General features: G+C 41.7%; 2 protein-coding genes across 7 annotated transcripts in view; both read left to right on the top strand.

Annotated features, from left to right (window-relative positions):
• galnt16 (UDP-N-acetyl-alpha-D-galactosamine:polypeptide N-acetylgalactosaminyltransferase 16) overlaps window positions 1–2,025 on the top strand; it is a 33,833-nt gene extending 31,808 nt beyond the window's left edge. Inside the window, exon 15 of the mRNA XM_018666274.2 lies at window positions 1,107–2,025. Coding sequence (XP_018521790.1) covers window positions 1,107–1,250 — 144 coding nt within the window. The 3' untranslated portion in view covers window positions 1,251–2,025. The remainder of the gene's footprint in view (window positions 1–1,106) is intronic.
• A 2,860-nt stretch (window positions 2,026–4,885) lies between these two features.
• Window positions 4,886–20,858, top strand: part of numb (NUMB endocytic adaptor protein) — a 38,581-nt gene continuing 22,608 nt past the window's right edge. For all 6 annotated transcript variants that reach the window (XM_018666235.2, XM_018666237.2, XM_018666234.2 and 3 more), the window contains exon 1: window positions 4,886–5,046. The gene's annotated coding sequence lies outside the window, so the exon portion shown is untranslated. The remainder of the gene's footprint in view (window positions 5,047–20,858) is intronic.

Genomic DNA, 20,858 nt, shown 5'->3' with positions numbered 1-20,858 from the left:
TGATTGGCTTCCATATGGCCCCAGAAATCTGTACGTGGCACTCCCATGCTCTTCCTTTGCATTAAGTTCAGCTCTAACTGTTTAATCAGCGAGCTAATAAACAAACCACTTATACCTGGTGATTTATAGACAGCCTGGTTATGAGGAACACACTCTCGCGCTCCCTTTACTTTTGGTCTCAAGTTTCTTGTCGAACTCAGACACTAGACTCCAGGGAGACACTGTAGAAAGGAATATTAGATTTATCAAGAATCAAAAAAAATCTAGCTGACTTGTTACTCAGTGGAAAAACATCACAATATAAACAAAAAACAATATAAAAAAATATTACAGACTCCCCTTTATCAGAGTGCCCTGTGATTGACTCTGATGAAGGGTGAAGGAGTAACTGATTTCATGATAATCAAATATAGACATTAGGAGAAAGTATGACAATAATAAAAGAAATATAACAGCTTTTTCACCACAATTTTTACAGCAAGGATGATAATACGAACTTGGTGCCTTTTAGTTCCTGTAAGCTTTAGTCTACAGTCAGACATGAACTTTATCAGTGAACTTCAGTTATGGATTATGTACAGTTAAATTCTTCACTAAAGTAAAGGTAATTACACTACAATACACAGTACATACATACACAAAAAAGTGTTTAGAATCTAAAAAAGTGGAGCTAATGAAGCTGTCAAGTAACTGAAGTGGAGTAAAAGTACAATATTTTCTTCTGAAATGTGAAAAGTCGAAGTAATATCCAAGTGAATTACATGTTACATTCCACCACAGCTGAACTCAGTAACAAATGGAGAACGTACAGGACGTTTTGTCAGCAAAAACAAATTGTTTCTTCTCTTAGGGGATGGCAGGTTGCCGTGCTCTGTACTATGATTTTTCCACTGTCAGTGTAGGAGGTCAATCATTCATGTGATTACTGTAATCCAGGTCTGACTCAGTCCATTAATCACTACTAACACTAACCTCCTGTGCTGATAACAATCATTTATGTGAAGGGAATGATACAGAATGTGTGAGGACGTCTGTGCTTTCTGTAAAACTAACCGACAGAGATGAATTGATCTGTTTCCTCCTTGTTTTTTTCTCTCTCTCTGCAGAAGTGGAAGCCAAAAGGCACAGCTCTGCAGCACATGGTCAGCGGCCTCTGCCTGGACAGCCAGACCCCGACAGGTCCTCCTGTCATCACACAGTGTCGCCCCCAGATGGCCAGCCAGTCCTGGGAGCCACAAGTTATCACCTGAGCCACAGCTGACGGGGAGAGGGGAGAGGGAGGAGAGGGAGGAGAGGAGCAGATTCTGAACCCGGCCTTTAGCGGGACTCAGGGGATCACATCTGCACACATCTGTTTGTCACCTTGCTGAGGGATGAAAGGAGTGAAAAACTGTACTTTTGTGATGTCAACTTCAAGCTCCTGCTCGTTGTGTCTTGGTGGCGAGAGCGTCACCGACGACATTTTAAGGCCTTGCTGAGCAAAACATCTGAGGTCTTTCATGTACAGTGCTTCATCCTTCGAGGATGCCACAGTTCTTCTACGTAATCTAAGCTTTTCACTGAAAACTGTTGCACATCTCACTTTTTAATTTCTGTATCTATCCTGGTCAACAATTTGCTTAAAAATTGGAATAGTGTGGATTGCCTCAAAACAAATGAGTGCATACTGTACTGTAGCAAATGTGTTGAGGTGCACCTGACCCACTCTGAGTGAAAGTCACTGCTTGTCTTGTTGCCTAGTCTTAGGTTGAGGCATGTCTGATGACTGTGTGGACCAGGGCAGCTTTATGTATAGCCAACTAAAATCTGAGCTTTTTTTTATTGCTGAACAACAGTCTTGAAACATGCACCATGCAAAGCACTGTCAGGAACATTATTTATTGTTTTGCATGGTCAGACCCAAAGAATGTTTTTTTTCTGTCTCTCTACAAAGTTTTATGTAAATATTTGAAGCAGATAATGGCTTGGTTTTTGTGTAAAGTACTCTATATGTTGTTTGAAAAATAAAATGTCGTAACAAAGAAATTATGTTTGGTCTTAAATGTGGTTTTGATCTACAGTAATGCTGCAAAGAGAAGTACCTCTCTAAAACCCAGTATTACTATTAACTAGATTCATCTTTTTAAACAACAAAGACACTGTTGCCTCGATGAAAGAGTCATTTTGTAAATACTGTAACTACCAATAAATAATGTTAATATATGTTTACAGTAGAAATGTCCTGTGCAGCTGCATCTATTCAACAAATATTTCAAACAAGTAACAAGTAATGAAGCTAATTATTAGTCAACAGTGTAGTTCAATTCCAAAACAACAGATAAGTCTAATGAAATATTTTAACATCTCTTATATTAATTGTCATGGAATTTGGCACAAACTCTGATGAAGGGCATAAATATTAGTGGCGTCCCTGACGTTTTTATTTAGTGCTATCAGCAGGCGAACCTTTCCACTTGTCCACAATGCTAAATACTGAATGTGTAAGCCCCAGCTGTACTTTAAGATTGATACTAACAGTGTCCTAACATGCTATAAAATGTACCGAGTGTAGACATATTACCATACTAAACGTAGGCTATAATACGCTTTAAATGTTATACACTAAACATAGCATGTCATCATGCTAAAATTGAAGCTCAGTGTTAGATCATAAATGTCAAAACCTCTATAACAGTTTCAACAGCAACAGAACATTATAGACATCATGAACAGTTGTTAGACTGTGCAGGTGCACCTAATAAGTGGACACTTTATTCATGTTATACCCTAATTAAGGCTCTGTTTAATTAGTCTGGCTGATTAGGACTTGGCTGTTGAATTTGGGCAATGGCATTGTCTGAGGTCATAAAGGTGGAATTTGTACTGCTCTAACAGGTGCAATAAAACTAGCTTGATGGGTTTGGATATGCCAGTCTGTCGCAGTGTGTTCACTACAAAGAAGCTTTTGGTATGATAGCTTCAGTTTGTTTGAAATGTTGGACAGCTACAAGTTTTGTAATTATTTCTTTTTGATAAATTAATTTGAGTAGATCTAAGATAATGAGGAGACAAAATTATGTGTAGGTTTAAGAAAGTGTCATGCCCACACAGTCCTGAGGAGACATCTAATTAAGCACAATAGGTGAAAACACTTGTGTGAGTGTATCGTGAATGTGAGGGGGGGCTTCATCGACATGTCACATTATTGGACTTACACTCAGTGACCACAAGGGGGCAGAATATCATAACAGATGTGAGAGAGGCTCACCAGCAATGTTTTATGACTCTGACCTTGACAGGTTGATGGATGATTGTTGTAAAAAAAAAAAAAAAAAGAAGAAGAAGAAGAAGAAAAAGGAGTCATAAAGAAGATTGGGTTTAAGATAATTAAGGATGAAAGGAGAGTGACAATGAAAATGTCTGTATGCTGGTTCAAAGAAACACATTGGCATGACAATCATCAGCATAACAGGCTTAACAACTTTGTTAACCAAGGGTTTTTTTTTCTTTGTTGGTTTTGTAACCTTCGAGGCCACAACACATGCTACACTGCAGATTAGTCGGATTCAAAGTATTCCAGGAATGCAACTTAATGCTGATAAACTTCTGGCCTTTTAAAGGGGCCAAGGTTTCATCACCAGGGGAAGATGGAGTGGGGGTGAACATGGGAGAAGCCTGAGAAAAGTTAATAAATATAAAACATTTTAAGATACAGCATAATGAATGTCAGTCAGTCAAATGTGTTTGCCATGGCCGCAGTTCAACATCTGACATATGGTGTGACGGATATCAAGAGAATTACTGTTATGATATCAGGAGGATCATTAACACTGTGGTGTTATCCAAATTGGCTTTTAAACTATCTGGTTTCATGAGTTCCTTCACTGGCAGGGCTTATTTGCATATCAGCCAGCTATAGAATATATAATCAGTCAGGTGACTGGCAAACACTAAACACAAGTGGAAACAAGTGACTTGTACATTTAGTCACACACTGCACTTAAGTACACTATTTAGTTACTTGTACTTTACTTGAGTATCAACATTATGTGCTACATTATACATAGTTAGTTTTACTTACTGTCAACTTAAACATAAAATTAAACTATCATACAATACAGTATCGTGATACACTCTATTTCAATATCAGTTTATTAATCTCAGTTAATCATGACATGATTAATGGGAGAGAAAAGAGATATGAAGTTCTGATACAGAAATCTATTTTCAGTTTTCTGATTTTCTCCAATCCCTTTTTGTGAAATACTGGATAACTTGAACAGTAACTGAAATTAAACCATGTGAGAAGTTTAGAGGGAAAAAGTTTTTTTTTTTTTTTTTTTTAAAGCAAAATTACAAACAACTCATAGGCATTTAAAATGTGTAAAGGGGCCCCCAACAAGACACTCATTTATGTTACAAGCCATAGAGGCTAAATTGAAATAGAACATAGCTCAGACCTGCAAAAATCTCTCGTTTTCTTATAGTTCCAGCCTCTAAAGTAGGAGGATTTACAGCTTTTCTTTGTCATATGTGATAATAAACTGAATGCCTTTGTGTTTTATACAGAAAAAGATATTACCTTGAGAAACTATAGTGAAAACTTTCATTATTTTTTGATGTTTAATGGACAAAACAAGTTGGTTACAAAATAATTAGCAGATTAATCTATAATGATGATGATGTTACTTGCAGCTCTAGAAATATAAGGGAGAGAGTCCAGTGCGGCGGCTGGTCACTCCCTTACAGTGATAAGTCTTTTCGAAGTGATTTGTAAGAAATGCAGTGAAAGTCCAGTTTGATTCAGGTTGCATTATAGTCTATCGATCACCTCCGATCTGCACGCGCCGGCCAATGAGGTCCCGCGGAGGCGGTCCGTTGCTAAGGAGGAAGTTTGGTTGAGTCTCCGCGTAGCAGCCATTCAGCGGCGGTGGCTGAAGCGATTGGACTGCGAGCGTCTCTCCCTGCACTTTCTGTGGAATTTGAATTATTTTGGCTCGGCACGGTTCGTGATACATAGGTGACGGCATTAGCGGGGCGTCTTCTGGGTCGCAGCGGTGATCACAGGTAGGTTGAAAAATGTGTGAGGGGTATTTTAATTAGCTTGCCCCGTGGAGCTTGTTAGCTCGTCAGGCTAAGCAGCACTAGCTTGTGTTTTTCGGATGCGGCACACGCAGCTATGTTAGCTCCACGGCTCGTAGCTGCCCGCAGACCCAATTACATGGCATTTAGCTCGCTTGCTAACCAGACTAGATATGAGAATGAGCCAAATGTAAGCTGAGAAGCTGTCTGCCACCTTTCACGGATGTTGGAAAAGGTCTGTTTGCCCTACCGAATGAGCTATGAGGTTAGTTAGCTAGCTAATGTTAGTTAAGAGGCTAACGAGACTCAACTTACCTGATTAACTTTAAGTGATGAACGTTACTCAGCAAAATAATAAATCTAACTCTGATTAAAATTATAGGATAGCTATCAGCTTGTACATTGTTTGTCATATAGATTTCAGGCTGCCAAACGTTTGCCTTTTGTAATATCGTTACAAATGTGTACTGGCGTTAAGAGGCTGAATTTATTTGTAGTTAAGTTTAGTGACTTGGCAAGTTTTTAAAAACATGTCAAGGTAATATCGAAAAAGGTTAAAACAGGCCACTCAGACATGTAGCGCGGTTCTAGCCATCACGCAGGTTGATTGCCCTGAAGATATAAACTCATGACTCATAGTCTTAACACTCTTGAATTTTTGTGTAGTGTGATAATGCGCCCTAGATTCTCTTATAAGGTAATGATATCATTGCTAGACCTTTAGCTCCTATGCGAGTTTACTCCCTGCATCAACCACAGAGCAAAAGATTTCCATTCTGGTGGTCTGCCATCCCATATCAGATAAACATCAGCGGTCAGATTACCTTCCACATGCAGACTTTACAAAGATAGCTCCACGATGGCCACAGCAGCACTCCCATTCGGCTGAAACATCCTGTTTATTGGACGGCAATCACATGTGGATGCCCTCAGTAGCAATAATTTTTCTGTCATTACTGTTTAGTTGATGACATTTATGACTTGATTAATACAAGCTGACGCATTACTTCCCTAAATTTGTGCACTAGCTCTGACAGGCACTAATATGTGCGACTGTTTTGTACTTTTTTTGGTGGAGAGACAGTCATGTTCAACTCCAAGGGAAATGCTGATGGTTTATTCTGTCTAAAACTGATGTTACTTGTATGTCACATGTAATAATAATAATTGATAAATTAGATAGAAAATAGTAAAACATGTCCATTATACTGTCCCACAGCCCAGTTTGATGTGTTCTTTTTGCCTGTTTTATGCAACCAGCAGTCCAAGTATATTTAATTTACTGTGTGACAAAGAAAAGCATCAAACCCACACATTTGAGAACCTCAACCCCCACAACTGTTTGGCTTTTTCTTTGAAAAATCCCTGAAGTGATGAATAGTGCAGAATCATTTTTTGCTCATCCACTAACTGATTAAATGGCTACTTACTGAGGCACTGATGTTGCACATTGTTTGTAGTGATAGCACACCGGGTGTCTAACCATTTGGGAATTGTATTTGTCTTCTTGGAAGGAATTTGCTGATGTCTCTCATACAAAGAGAGAGGAGTGATTTGGAAATTTTGAAAGTAACTCATGGTTTAGCTCATCTCACAGATTGAGGGAGGCAGGGTTGGCTATCTGCCACCAAACCCACTGTGCAAGTCTGTCAGCTGTTTGGAAGGGTGGGGTGGGGGGGGGCAAGAACAAGTTTCTCTCCAAAGCTTTGTGATTCACTCTGTGGGAGAAACTAGCGTTACTCTCAGCGTGTTCGCCCTGTTCTCAGAGGAGAGGCCTTTTCTTGGCAGTACATGTGAATGCTGAGTAGTGATGCAACACGGGGAAGATAAACTTGCTGTGCGATGACGACGCAATCAAAGGGCTTCACTTTTGTCCCCTGATAACGACGAGATAGCCGAGCTTCTTGCTCCTTATGGTGAAAGCAGAGTGAGCGTCGGTGTCAGCTTAGCGTTCAGCGCAGTGGTAACTGAATCGATATGAGATGACAGGAATAGGAGATATGCCTCTGTGTTTCTGTTCTTATTTTTCAACATCAAACACTCTGGATCAGGGCAATTTGAGTGTGACCAGCTCTTGACTGCTCACCTGTCCTATTTATGTGTCATGTTAATCCTTACTTCAGTATGCAAGCTATTGAATGCGCTGGCTGATGGTGCCATCTATAACCTGTGCTTTTTGTCAACATCACAGCCTGCTACAAGTGTGGGCACACCAAGCATATCTGGAATGCTTTCATAAAATGCTTAAATGTTTACTTATTCAGTTTGATTTGTGTGGGAAGGTGAGAAAGAGGACATATAAACTCAGGTGCACTGAGATGCCTGAAAATTTGTCTCTATTCTAAGTTAAGAGTGATATTGTTCATTAAGAGTGAGAATATAATCAGGATTTGTGCATTTTGGATGACATTAGCGTCAGAGATTATGACAAAGAGTGCAGACAGGTCAATCATTTGTTATTAAAGTCACAAAAACTAGAGTGGGATTTGTTTTGACACTCTCCTCTGTGAAAGAACTAACCTTGTGGGATGATGGGTTACTGAAACACTGTTCAGTAAAATAGCTGCCTGCAGTCAAGAGACTTTTACTCCTGGAACACTCATAATTGGACAGTGTGACTCAAGATGAATTGTGTACAAAAATGCACCAAAGTAAGCTTTTCTATTACTGTGAAGTGCAGAGAAAATGACCTGTAAAGTGGCACTTGCCCGACGGAAGTTGGAAAATTCTTCTGATGATTGCTTTAGAGGACAAATAATGGTGCAAGCATCATTAACATCCAGGTCCACGTAGAAACTGGCACCTTTGCATCATTAAAAAAGAAGACATGCTATCTGTATTTGTTAGCTTCTCACTCAGAGCTCCATATTCTGAGCTGATTGGGACTGGATCCAGCAGAGACACTCTGAGAAGATTCAACCAGAGGGGAGGTTTTACAATCAGGATCTCAAATGTGCAGCTGACCCCGTTTCAACATAAGTAGCCTAAAATAGGTTCTGTGGAACCGCAGAGTTGGTTTGAGCTTGTGTCTTTGATGTGTTTGTTGGTAAGCAGTGTTAGAGTGTTATGTTCTGTTACAGAGGAAGACTGTTGGTCAAGACTTTCTTGTTCAAATCAGTAAATTTCAAACTGATTGCTAACAAATCCAAAAATATCCAAATGTTCAACGCTAAGGAGCATCGTTGACAGGGGTTACATGCACACACAAACACACACACACACACACACACCAGTCAGATTAGGTTAGGAAACCGGACAACATGTTTATATCCGTCGCATTGTTCTGACTGCTCTTAAACCACAGTTTCCACAGTGTTTGGTAGTACGACACATTTTCCACAACCAACCCAAAAACAGATCTCATGCATGTATCTTCACACTGTTGTAAACAAACATGTAGTATATGAGATAACCGTTCAGTAGAAGAGTTCAAAAAGTTTCCTTTCACTTCACAACTCATAGCATTAGCAACCACTACCAGTTATAACATTTTTTTCTCCATTATGTGTATGTCACATTACAGTCATTGTGTGACTGTCCATTTTTATGGCAGAGTCACATGAATTGAACCCTGCAAGAAATCTTTCTGTGATACACTGGCAAGAGTTTCTCAGAATTCAGCATTTCTCTAGAGCATAATCTACATGTCCTAACCAGATTATCATCAGTCTATTTACCTGGTAAAAGAAACAGAATTTTGCATTTAGATAAATGTTTTTGAAATGTGTGTCTGCAGAAGAATGGCTACGTTACTACAGTGCATTTACTCACCCTATTTTATACAAACCTTGCAGTATTTGGCTGTGTCAGCACTCATTTAAAAAATGAAAAACAACAGCGTGAGGGTGGATGTTGCTGGTGTTTTACTGCTTTGAACACTGTTCTTTGAATGTCCCCATTTGGGACAATATCTTTAGCTCTTAATTAGGTCCAAGGGGCATTGAGCTCCTCATTTTGCCTTGGCTGTTTAAACTGTGGATTAGAGTTGGGAGGGTTGGCGGGAGGGGGTGTCACTGTATGCAAGGAGTTGCCTTTCAGGTTTGCGTCCGTATCAGTCCTCCCTGGGTATGGTATGGGGCTCAGGGACTCCTTTTGTCTCGCTGGGCCCTTATACAGAGTGATACTTGAGCCTTCTGGGCTGGAAAAGCTCATGCTTTATTCAGCCCTCTGATCTCTGCTTTAATTATGAGTGACCCAGGACGGGGAGACCGGCAGTGTATCACTCAGGGTGGGAACTTTGTTCCAGCCACTGGTGCCAGTCAGAGTGCTGGATGTGTAAGCCTTTTGGCTCAGGTGTGTTTTTCACCTCACAAAGACACATTCATGTATTAAACAAAGCAATCAAATTGACCCACAAGACATGAATATAAAACAGGGAATCAGATCTCTTTTGTATTAGCTATTTTTTAGCAGGTTTTGGCTTGTGAGTAGAAAGTTTCGCAGCCCTCCTTGTTCTTCCCTGTCTGGCTTCTCAGGTGCACTGATATTATTCTTGCTAACAATATTTGACTGTTGAATTGATATTTGTGTGTGATCTTTACCAGAGGTTTGTCACTTTATATGTAAATACTAATCACCTGCTTTGGGTCACACAAAATCAAATTGTGGTATTTGCTTTGTAAAACCACCATTGTGCATCCCACTTCTCATTTCCACTGTATGCACCATTGTGAAAATCTCACTGTGTGGTTGGTGTAATGACTCCCTGTCACAAACCTAAGTGACGCACGTCTTTGTCTCTGTGTTTATGTCTGATGACTCCCTGCCCTTAGCATGAGTGACAGTGCTCTGAGCAGGGATGCTATTCCCTCACATGTTGCGCACAATTTCCATTTACTTGACTACAGTGATAGTCTGTATGCTGGTTCCACTATAGTTCTGTCTAATCTGTGGTATAGTCCCATCCTTTCTTAGCCCCGCCTACCATCGTCACCCTGGACGTGCATCAATGTTGCCGTGGCACCAGTTCCCTGGTAACCACTACAGTGGTTGCTGGGTGATAAGCAGAATATGACCCAACAAAATGTTCAGAGTTGGTTCCCCATGTCATAGAAATACAGAAAAAACTCCTTGCTTGCAAAATGTAAAAATGTTTATTAAAGATTTTGATGCGCATACATTAACTAAAGCACACACAATGCAAAAGACGAACAACACAGTGTCTGTACTAAAACATGCAGATAAGTAGGAAATGCATCAGGCAGCACACTGCTTAAGCTTGGAACACACTCTGTCTGCAATTTTATTAACATATGCACATAAAAACCTGTAAGTTACTTTTACTTTCTGCAAGCAAGGAGCTACTAATCTTTGTTTTTGTTTCTTTTTTCTGATAAATCTGTTTACACCCTGGAAAAATAATGTATCAAATGAAATACAGCTTTGGTATCAAGACCAAGATGTTTTACATTGGCATAAGTCTGGAAAAGATGTCACTGATATCTGTCTTTAATCAAAATGGCCTCAAAAACCCGCTCTCCCTCAGTGTAACATCTCTCACCTCTCACTGCTTTGAGATCAAACTCTTCTGCTGACTCGTGGTGTACAGGGAAGCTGCTTCTGGCCCGTATGGGTTTAGTTGGACCAGCACTGGCTGTTGTGTAACTGCAGTGTGCCTGATCCAAAGTCCACTGGCTACTGTGTTTCTGTTAGATAACTGTATGCTATGAGTAAGCAAAAGATTCAGTGGTGTAATTGAGTTATTTTCTTATTGCAGCAGTGAGTAAAGAGTTATTGTTGTAGCAGTCTATGAACTGTTTTGGGTCTCTAAGTTGTTGACAATGGAGGGCAGAGCAGCACAGCAGCCAACATTGTAGCCTGGCTTAATCGATGATGAACGATCCCCAGCACAAGAAAGATGTCAATTATTAATGAGCTGAATATCATGTTCTGCCTCAAGTGGAGAGGCTTAGTTTTTGTTTATAAATCTTTGCTGCTGGCTTGCATTTGTTTCAGACACCATACTGTCAGAATAAGTGTAACACTTGTGTCTGAGAGGTCTCACAGTTTGTTTAACTTTGCTTTGTCAATCCATAGTCCTCTCAGATAATATGAAGCAAACCAGGAACAGGTAGTTAAAGCCTTGTTCCTGAGGGGTTATCAGTAAAGAGAGGCGGTGAAGAACGTGTTTCCTGTGTGTTGCATCACTGTGCAGCAAGTGCTGCCTTGAGCACTGCAGCTTTTTGTTTACCACAGAATTACAGGGACAGGTGTGCAAGCAGCATGTGTGTGCACATTTGTTCGACGTATGTTGTGTATATCGGACTGCAGAGACGAGGGGAAAGTGTGTGGAAAAACCAGAAACATGTGCAGTAGCAGGTTCACACACACCCCACACCCTTGCACCATTTCTCCACCACCAAGCGGTCTGCGGAGAGGATGCCTGGCTTGTGAGAGTGCCACTGTGCTGAGTCGACAGGAGGGGAACAATGGCTTCGCTGTGCTGCTTGTCTGTTTGGCCGCCTTCATGCAGCATTTCAGCGAGGGGCACCGTCGGCTTTTGGCTCTGCAAGCCTTGTTGACCAGGCCTTTGCCTGCTGGTCACTGACCCGTTGTGCCCACAGTGCCTGCAGCTTGTCAGGCCTCTGAGGGCTACCGATTATCCCACAGTAATTGGTGCCTGGGCTCTGGCTGATCAAAGGTGCCCAGCTGATTGTGGAGCCCTGGTAATTTTCCATTCTGTGATGCTCTGCAGTCCTTGCCTACTCGCCTGTTCGTCTGTCTTCCTGCCTCCCCAGACCCTGTCTTTGGCCAAAGAGGGAAAGACATGACGTCTGTTGGCTTTATTATTCCTGCTTTTCTCATAAGAGATGACAGGGCTGGGCTGTCCTTTCTTTGGCCTTTCAAAAAAACACGCTTTCCTTATGAAATCAAGTTTATGAATGTGAAATAATGGGTAGAATTCAGATTTTCAAAATCAATAGACAGATAGGTGAGGTCACAAGTTCAAAGCCTGGAGCCATTGTGTCTAACAGCCATGTGACTTGGCAAAGCTTCCTAGTACAAGACACCTACACCTCAGTCATGTGCTGTGCAGGTTTTCAGTTCAGCTGATCTCTGCGCTGGCTGATTTTTCTGATTAGTTTGTTCTCAGCTGAAAACCTGCATACAGTAACCCTTCTCTAACTCTATCAAGCATGATTATACTGTATACTTCCGTGAAATATAAAATCGCTTATTGCCTGTCTGAGTTTCATCTGCCCATTAAGCGCTGCAGAGAAAGCGCTTAATGGGCACGGCGAAATCACTTCTTATGCTCATATTACAGCCTTCTACTTTGGACTCTTTTGCAAAAGAGTTGTCCAACATTTTTGGAAAAAGAAGGCGTCCACCATGACTGCTGAATCATTCCTGGAACTGAAATAAAAGCGCACCGTGGAATAAGTTGCTTTTATATTAGAGACTGTTGCTTACATAAACATTAGTCTGTGAGGTTAGAATCACAGTGTTTTGGAGTGAAACCTGTAATGATATAATCTCATGCTTACCGATCTTCCTGGAGTCCATAGTCCAGGTTCACACCTTCACAGGTGTTTTCCATGCTAACTTCCCAGTAATAACCTCCAGCACGAAGCTGTTTCCAGAATTATTTCCTTACCTATAAAATCGGCAAAGACTGAAACCTTCCCTGTCCTTCTAAAGACAGTGCTCTGTTCACTAATCTAATTTAGCCACACAGCTAACACAATTCCAGCCATTAAGACTTAAGCCAATGTTTCTAAGGAACGTAGCATACTCTCAGAGGGTAAGATGTGCACATATGCTCGTAGGTTTAAGGCAGCTGTAGACCTCTTCCATGTAATTTTCTTGAAATTAAGTCCTGCTCCACCCCTGTCTGAGCTGCACCATAAATCTGCTGGGTAAATAGCCAGGTAGCACCAGCAGTTTGGCTTAATCTGCTGCATAACTTGGTATTCTACAGTCATCCTCGGCTAGACAAATAGCACAATCAGGACACAAAGTGCGAAGCTCAGGTACGTGGAAAGAATTCCTGAAATGAGCGAGCAGCTCAACAGCTGCACTGAATACTACGGCTCCTTTTACATTCATGCTCACAAGACCAGTTTGGTTAGCTGATTCCTGACGTCAACCCACCTTGCATCATGTGGACTCCCATTACTGTTTGACTCAGTTTTCTTTTTCACTTGGAGGCTGATTAAAAGACGTTTATAGACTGTGTGGAGTGTGTGCGCAGTAACCAGTTTTTATCTTTATTTTTTCATAATTCAGCATGTTTTTAAGATTAGGTCAGCTGACCTGAAGGGCAGATGAGGTGAGAAGAAAATGATTTGTGTGCGATGTGTGTGTTCACATACTCTGAGTATGTGTGTCTGTGTGTCTTGGCCTGGTCAGAGGGGCAGTGTAGCAATTGCATGTCTGTTCACTCAGCAGGAAGTTCCTGTTCCACTCCATCCTCTCATCACTCCTGCTGCTAGACAAATACTGCTACTGACACACACACACACTGTAAGTGCCACTGACCAGTGGCTTTATGTTGCCATTTACGCATAGTGTTGTTGGGATGAAAAGCTGTATTATTGACTCAGCAGCTGGAGCCATGGAGTGGGTTCTCTGTGTGATATTGATTCTTCTACGATTATTTTTCCATGTAATCTGTTCTCTTTCTCTCTGTCCCACTCATTCATTTCCATCTCTCATTCTCATGCAGGATTTCATTCATCCACTTTTAAATCATTTATACACTGTCACCTCTGTTGTATGTCTCTATCTTTCTGTCTTTAGCTCTCTGTCACTTGTGTCTGTTGCCCTCTCAGCGTTAGTCCTGTGTGTCTGTTTTTGGGCACGTCGAAGTGACACGCATGTTCTCAAGTGTGTATGTGATGCGTCGTAAAGTGTCAAAAGTGTGTGTGAATGTCAGCCAGCCAGCAGAATACGTTTCCCCTACAGCCATCTCTAGGTTATGATGGGAGACCAGTGAGGAGTGACAGGCCTTCATCACTCAGTGAACCCAGTGAACACACATACTGACACAATTCCTCACTGCGGGGCTTTCCTCGCTTCTCACACATTCAGATAGCCTTCCTTAATGATCTCTCTGGCCATATAAATAAACCTGAAACAAACTGTTCTAGTCATTTTCTGCTTTTTAAGGTATTGACTGGTAGTTACAAGGTATTATCTCACTTTCCTGACTATTTGTACTGAACACAGCTCAATTATCCTGATTATTATGTAGAAACATGGGACTACAAATTATGATTATTAATCTAGATGAGTAAAGACGGAAGACTTTTCTTTTTAATCCTATTTTTGCATCTTTCACCCACATCTTTCCTCAGCTCTGTTTTTATATCGTGGCCCACAGACCCAGGCTCATTTGCATCCTTTGTAGTGGCACTGTGGCTAACCTAAAGCTTCTGTAAAATTGCTCTGTCGGCTTTATAATCTCTGTTTACCAAGTGATGGGGCAGTAATGATGATAATGATGAAAACAGTCGGCTTTTAGTCATTCCAAACTGTTTCTATGATCGCCACCACATAAAAGCATTTTCTAAAGGGTCTAAACTGCCACAGACAGCACGATTTAACTTTCACTATACTGCATTAGCACCACACATAGGACAGAGAAATTATCCCCATGCAGTTTAATTCCTCCTGGATTGGCTTGGAAGCTCATTTGGGGAGCAAGTTAATTGGCTCCGATCACCGAATAATTTTTCTTACTTTGTAGTTTTTCTTTGATGCCTAAATTGACTTGCTTTGAATTTGTGATCACGTAACCGTCGCCATTGATTAAACAATCAATAAATGTTGATATTAATTGAGTGTTTGCCTGCAGCTGTCTTGTGAGTTCCCTATAAGCTTCTTTTAAGAGGCAAAGTCATTTGGCAGCTGCAGAGCAGACATCTCCTCTGGGTTGCCTTAATTCAATAGAAGTGAGAAGGGTGAGAGCACTGCAGGGAGAAGGACAAGCATAGTGGGGCAAAGAGGAACCTATAACTTCTTACCATTAAATAAACACTTGACTGTAAAGTAAAAGTAACCACAGCTATTTAGCAGCATGTTTACACAGTGGAAATCATCATAAATTGCTTTCCACTGTGCTGTTTGTGCTCCTCATCACTTCTTTGAGAATTAAACCACAGTTTGGGGTGGTGTTTAAATTGAAAGCGCTTTACATTTTTGCGTAAGGAGCAGGGAGGTGGCAGCAGTCGGTGTGCGTCAGCGGTAATGACTGTGTTTCAAAAACCCAGCTACAGACTGTCACTTGCCCAGCTGTGGTTAAATCAGAAATGACGGTGCTGCCGTTGCAGCGGCAGAGCTGAGTGTTATCTATGAGATCTTGTGATTGCTGAGGCCTAAAAACCAACAGCCACGCATGAAATTTGCCACAGACTGCCTTCAACCTCCCATCACTCAGGTATTGATAACATTATCTATGGTATTTCATTTTTCTCCTCTGAATCAGCAGCACTACAGGATGTGCACTCTGGTCTGCTTGTCTGTTTTCGTGTCTCTGCCCTGCATGCTAACTGGCTCACACTGCGACAACCAGACCCGTTTGACTTGACAGAAACGGTGTGTCGTTCTTTTTAGGGGAAATGGCCTATAAGTTTGTGGTTAAATCCTTAACTTGGCAGGAGTGTAGCTTGACATTTTTTGTGGTCAATTGTAAAGTGAATGTTGACACATGGGACTTTAACCAAGGTTCTCAGATTGTGGCAGTCTCCGCCTACTCAGTAATCCACATAGACCCTCTGGGCTCAGGTTCACAACTTCACAAACTCACGGTAGGAATACTGATCCAGAAATGGTCAGCTATCTGTTTTAGTCAGCAGGGGCTCTGCTGGATTAGTTTGCTGTTATATATGAGTATATTCACAACCTGGCGATATAACTGCAATCTTGGATCAGCATTCTTCCTCTTAGACTCTATAATGTGCTAATGCTCGCCTTTTTTGTTGCGAGTCAACCATAAGTAGGATTTATAGATCATGTATTAACAGCACTTTGCTGAGGCTTGGTGAATATGTAACTGTGGCTGTGTTTCCTCAGGTCAGTGCTGTGCTTAGAGAAAATACCCGGTGTGTAGTATTTGGCCTGATTTCTCCACCTTGTTTCAACTCTTCTAATGGCACTTTACATCTCTTTAGAACACCAAACTTAGTAAAAGAGCCATTTTGACTCCAGGGCCTCAAAAAGCCGTGGTCGTCTGTCTCACTTGTGTTTTTGTGTATGTGAGGGTGTGTTTTTCGTGAGTATTGTGTTTTTGAGTGTGTGTTGTGTTTACATTTGTGGGTGTATGGCAGGTGTGTGTTTATGCAAGTGTGTATCTCCACTTCTGCTTGTGTGTTTTCTGCACCGCTGCTACTGCTGCTGCACTGCTTGTGTGTGTGTGTGTGTGTGTGTGTGTGTGTGTAATGCGAATGATGTCAAGGGGAAAAAGTAAACATGGTTTCCATGAGTAGCTCTTTTGCTTCGAGGTTTACTCAAAGTTTCCGTGCAGAGTTCACTTCTAGAGTCAGGGACAATGTATTGTAGTTCAGTCTAAGTGATTGCCTGTGAGAAGGTTAAGTTTCTGTCCCACAGTTTGCACGACACTGATGTCTTCCCAACAAAGACAGAAGACAGGAACACTTTACTGCTTTGGGTCAGCTGGTGTACAAAGTCACAGCCACTTTATAAAGACATCTTCTCATGGCTGCCACATGAGTGGTTACCTATTGTGTTCTCAGCCGCAGTCTGCCGTAAAGAGGGACCTGGATTGATGGCATCGTGGCACTCAGACCACTACATCAAACCCCTTCTAGCAGCGCCAGTGCTTTCAGTCAGCAGCCCCTCTCCACACCATCGCTACAGTCTTTACAGCTCTTTTCATTTAATTGAAAGTCTACCCCACTTGGCTTACCATCTCCTCTGGCAAGAATTTTTTGAAAAAACAATCACAAAATGCTTTGGGGCAAATGCAAGGAACATAAATTTTAAGGATGCCTTCTTGATGCCCCCTGTGGCCTTGTGACGGAAACCAGGCCAGACCCTGCCTATTGATTCGGGCTGTGAATCATCACCGGGGCACGCCTGAGGGGAGACGATACAGTGACAGTGATTTGCCACTCCCTAGTGCCAGAGCACTGCCCTGGTCGTTTAAATGTGTCCTCAGCTGTTGCCCAAAGTGATGTGTGGCTCTCGGTGTTGAATGGCCTGCTGGATGATAATACCACGCCTGGCCGCTCCTGCATACACACACACACACACACAAAACCACAAGCGTGACGACACACGAAAAGCTTGATACAATGATGTACACACACAGTTAGAGGTAGCCGGAGTAAAGAGCAATTCAATATTCCCTGTGCAGTGGTCTGGTCCCTATTTTCTTTCTGTGCCTCAACCATAACCGCGGTCAGTCATGTGAACTCAGGAAACGGAGGTCGTCGTGTCTTGCGGGGGGCAGGGAACAGATTGAAGGACTCTGAAATGATTCAGTGGCAGACAGGGTGCAAGTGCGCTGTGCAAACAGTAGCCAGCACTCCTATTCCCATCATTTCCTTCCTTTGTGGAGTACCACCCATTTGTACAGAGTCTCGATCGTGGCTCTTGCTCTGTCCCTCAAACATAGCGACCCTCCCAAAATAGATGATTTTCAGGAATAGTAAAAATATTGAGTCATTGTTCTGCTGAAGTTTACAGTTGTATACGGCAGCAAAACTTGGGTTAAAATGCAGGTCAAGACATTAGAACTTGCTGATCATAGATTGTTTTTCCCTTGGATCTGCATCCATCTTTTCCTCATGGGTGTCAGGTTGTGTCTTTGGACTTCTGTACAGACACATGCTGTACCTATCAAATTAAGTGATTCTGACTATTCTGAGGACATTGATGGTGCAAAGTGTACAGATCATCGAAGCAGAGAGTGGCGTGCTGAGCCATAGCAGCAGGTGATGAGTTACACTTGTTTACTGACAGTGTCTCTGTCCACCAGCTTGGACATGCTGTTACTACTGCTGTTTTATTGGTGAATAGTTTCTCCTTCTTTTTAAACTAGTTATTTTATGTTCAGTCTTTTTGAAGCCAATTACAGTAATTGGCTGTGATGAAGGCAGGTGTGATCCTAGTTTTGGGGTCACAGCTGTATCAAAAATCTGTTTTGCCAGGTTAACAAAAAAACAACCCAAGATTACATAACACTTGCATGATTGCATGAAACCCTTTAAATGTCGTTGCATTAGCTAAAAAGTGTAATGCGGCCTATGATGTTATATGCAACTGTAAAACTGAACCTTCACAAGATGCATATAAAGAACGATAATTTAACACAACACATAACCTATAACAAACGAATTATGGAGTGTTGTCCAGCTTGTTGTATGTAAGCAGTTTGTTTAGCACAGAAACAGATAATTGTATTCAAATAATAAGTGATGTGTCACTTAAATCAATGTTAACTGTGCCATGCATTCATTGTATCTAAGAGGCACCTGGACCAAATGTGGCTCTCCAGAGAAAGACAAACCCGTCTCTATTTTTGGTTATTCCAAAAGTTGAATTCTCTGGGGAAAGATATCTTTTTGAACAGGAAATAACTCAGCACAGATATGTTAGTGCCACAGAAATACACTTTCATAGAGGGGGAAAAAGGTGCGCACATTTCCAGCTATGATGCCAATTATTTTGTACAGACAGCATGCCGCTACTAAAAAGACATATATTGACATTGATTTAACTCCATTTGGGCCACAACTGTGACACAATAATTATTTCTGTGCCAACGCATGTGACCCAAAATATCACATTTAGGGGTTGGCATTAATGAAGTTAGCTGCAGGACGCCCTGTCTCACATTGCTCTCTTGTACTTGAACATTGAATGTCAGTATCAGACTGTAATTAAATCAGTTGCAGCCCTAAGCAATAGCAAAACATGTCAGTTGTGAATTTTCCAATCCCAGTTGTTGATGGTTTTATTGAATTTGTTGTGTATGTTGTGTCGTTATTGGCTGTAAAAAGGAAAGATTAGTTTGCTAAGTCATTTCCCTCTGTTTTCACCATAAACTCAGTGATCAGGATGCCAGCAGGCATATAGTCCTGACCCTTGACCCCATTTTGGACCCACAGTCTATCCCAGACATTTTAGTTTTCTCAGCACTTCACTTGTGTGCCTTGGCTTGCTTTCCTTTTGATGCGCTGCACACTGTCGTCCAGATTTTCTCCTTGTGTTTTTTTTTTTTTCTGCCCCTCTTTTTACATAAGCATGCCAAGCCACAAACCGGGGCCCGGAAAATTGGATTACCACGGTAACAGCATTTTTCAAATTCTCCCTTCATATGGCCGTTTGGGAGCAGAACAGAGGCACTATCACCTCAAGTCGGTCAGCTCCCTGATAACAGGGCTCAGCAGATATACCGGCCAGGCATGCTTTGCATTACGGATGGCTGGCCTTATTGATTGAGGCTATCCTATCCCACTGTTGCTCTTCAAACTATAAACTCAGTCTGAACACAGATGACATGGAATTCCCTGAACAGAGCAGTATAAAATAGGATGAAGAGTATCGGCTGGCGCAGTGGTGGGGCAAGTCATGAAAGGAGACAGTGGGGCCTTTTTGTTTTGAATTGCTGCCCATTCTCTCTCTCTTTCTCTCTCCTGCTCTCACGCTCACTCGCTCTCCTAGTCTCTCCCTCCCTCCCTCTATCTCTTCTTTGAAACCCAACCACTGTACTCATCCCTAGGATCCTTCTGCAAGGATTAATCAGTTTTCCATTCCTGGAGAGATTATTCAAATACTGTTACATCTACAGCCAGCAGCAGCAGCACTCCCTGCCTCTTTCCCAGGCAGCAGCATAGCACTGACTGAGGGAAAAATCCCATTTGGTCTCTCCGCTTTCCTCTAGTTCTGTAGTTTTGCTCTCTGTTTGTCCTGTGTGTGTGTCTCTCCTCTTCTGTGTCTTTACACTTTGCCACCATTGTTGACAGTGTGTGTGTGTGTCTTTATTGCCCGTAATTGTCCAGTGAACGCATTGATGATATTGCATGTTTGAGTCTGTGGGGAGCTCTGTGCTTTTTGTTCTTCACTGTTGCTCGTTTCTGTGTATATGAACACACAGAGAGTATAAACGGCCCTTGTGTAATTGTCCTCATTAGTGCTGGTAGGAGAACAGCCAGCGATCTTCACGGCACCAGACTGTAGGAGCTGTGACAGCTCCAGCAGGGTTCAGATCCTGCTTTTCTACACCAAAGCCTTTACCTTCCCGCCTGCCCTTTTCCCTCCAGTCCCCCTCCTTTTCCCAATCCCCCTTCATGCCTCTCTCTCCTCCATTCACTCCATTTTTAGTTTTAAAAACTGCCATAGTATTGTTTTATTTTTGAAGCTGTAAAAGCTGGCTCTTAGACATTTATTTGCCTTTTGACATGATCAGTGTTGAAGGTGAAGCACATTCTATTTCTGATTTGTGATGGTTATACCTCTTGTACAGCCTTTGCCTTTAAATAAAAAGTACCCTTCATTTCTGACCTATTTTGTTTGGTTTGGCTCTCCCCATGTGTAAGTAGCCAAACATAGGTGTATTTATGTTATACTAGGATATTTATTGTTAACAGAAAAAAAACTGACCTTCGAAAACCTTATGTAAAGATCAGGACCTTGCTGTTCGAGAATAGCAAGAAGTCAGTTGTTGAAGAGGCAGAGAAATACAGTAAATCTCAACAGACCAAATGCAGGGCAACAACAAAATGTTACGTATTGTAAAGAGTTTTCTTTTCTCAGTGGCAGAACAGTGCTCTGCCATTATTTTTGGCTATTGCTTTGCAAATGTACAAACAGCAAAATTTCCACCCTCA

The sequence above is a fragment of the Lates calcarifer genome, linkage group LG19, assembly GCF_001640805.2.
Source record: "Lates calcarifer isolate ASB-BC8 linkage group LG19, TLL_Latcal_v3, whole genome shotgun sequence".
NCBI lineage: Eukaryota > Metazoa > Chordata > Actinopteri > Centropomidae > Lates > Lates calcarifer.
The sequence above is the reverse complement of the archived record's forward strand: the minus strand, read 5'-3'. Positions and strand labels throughout refer to the sequence as shown.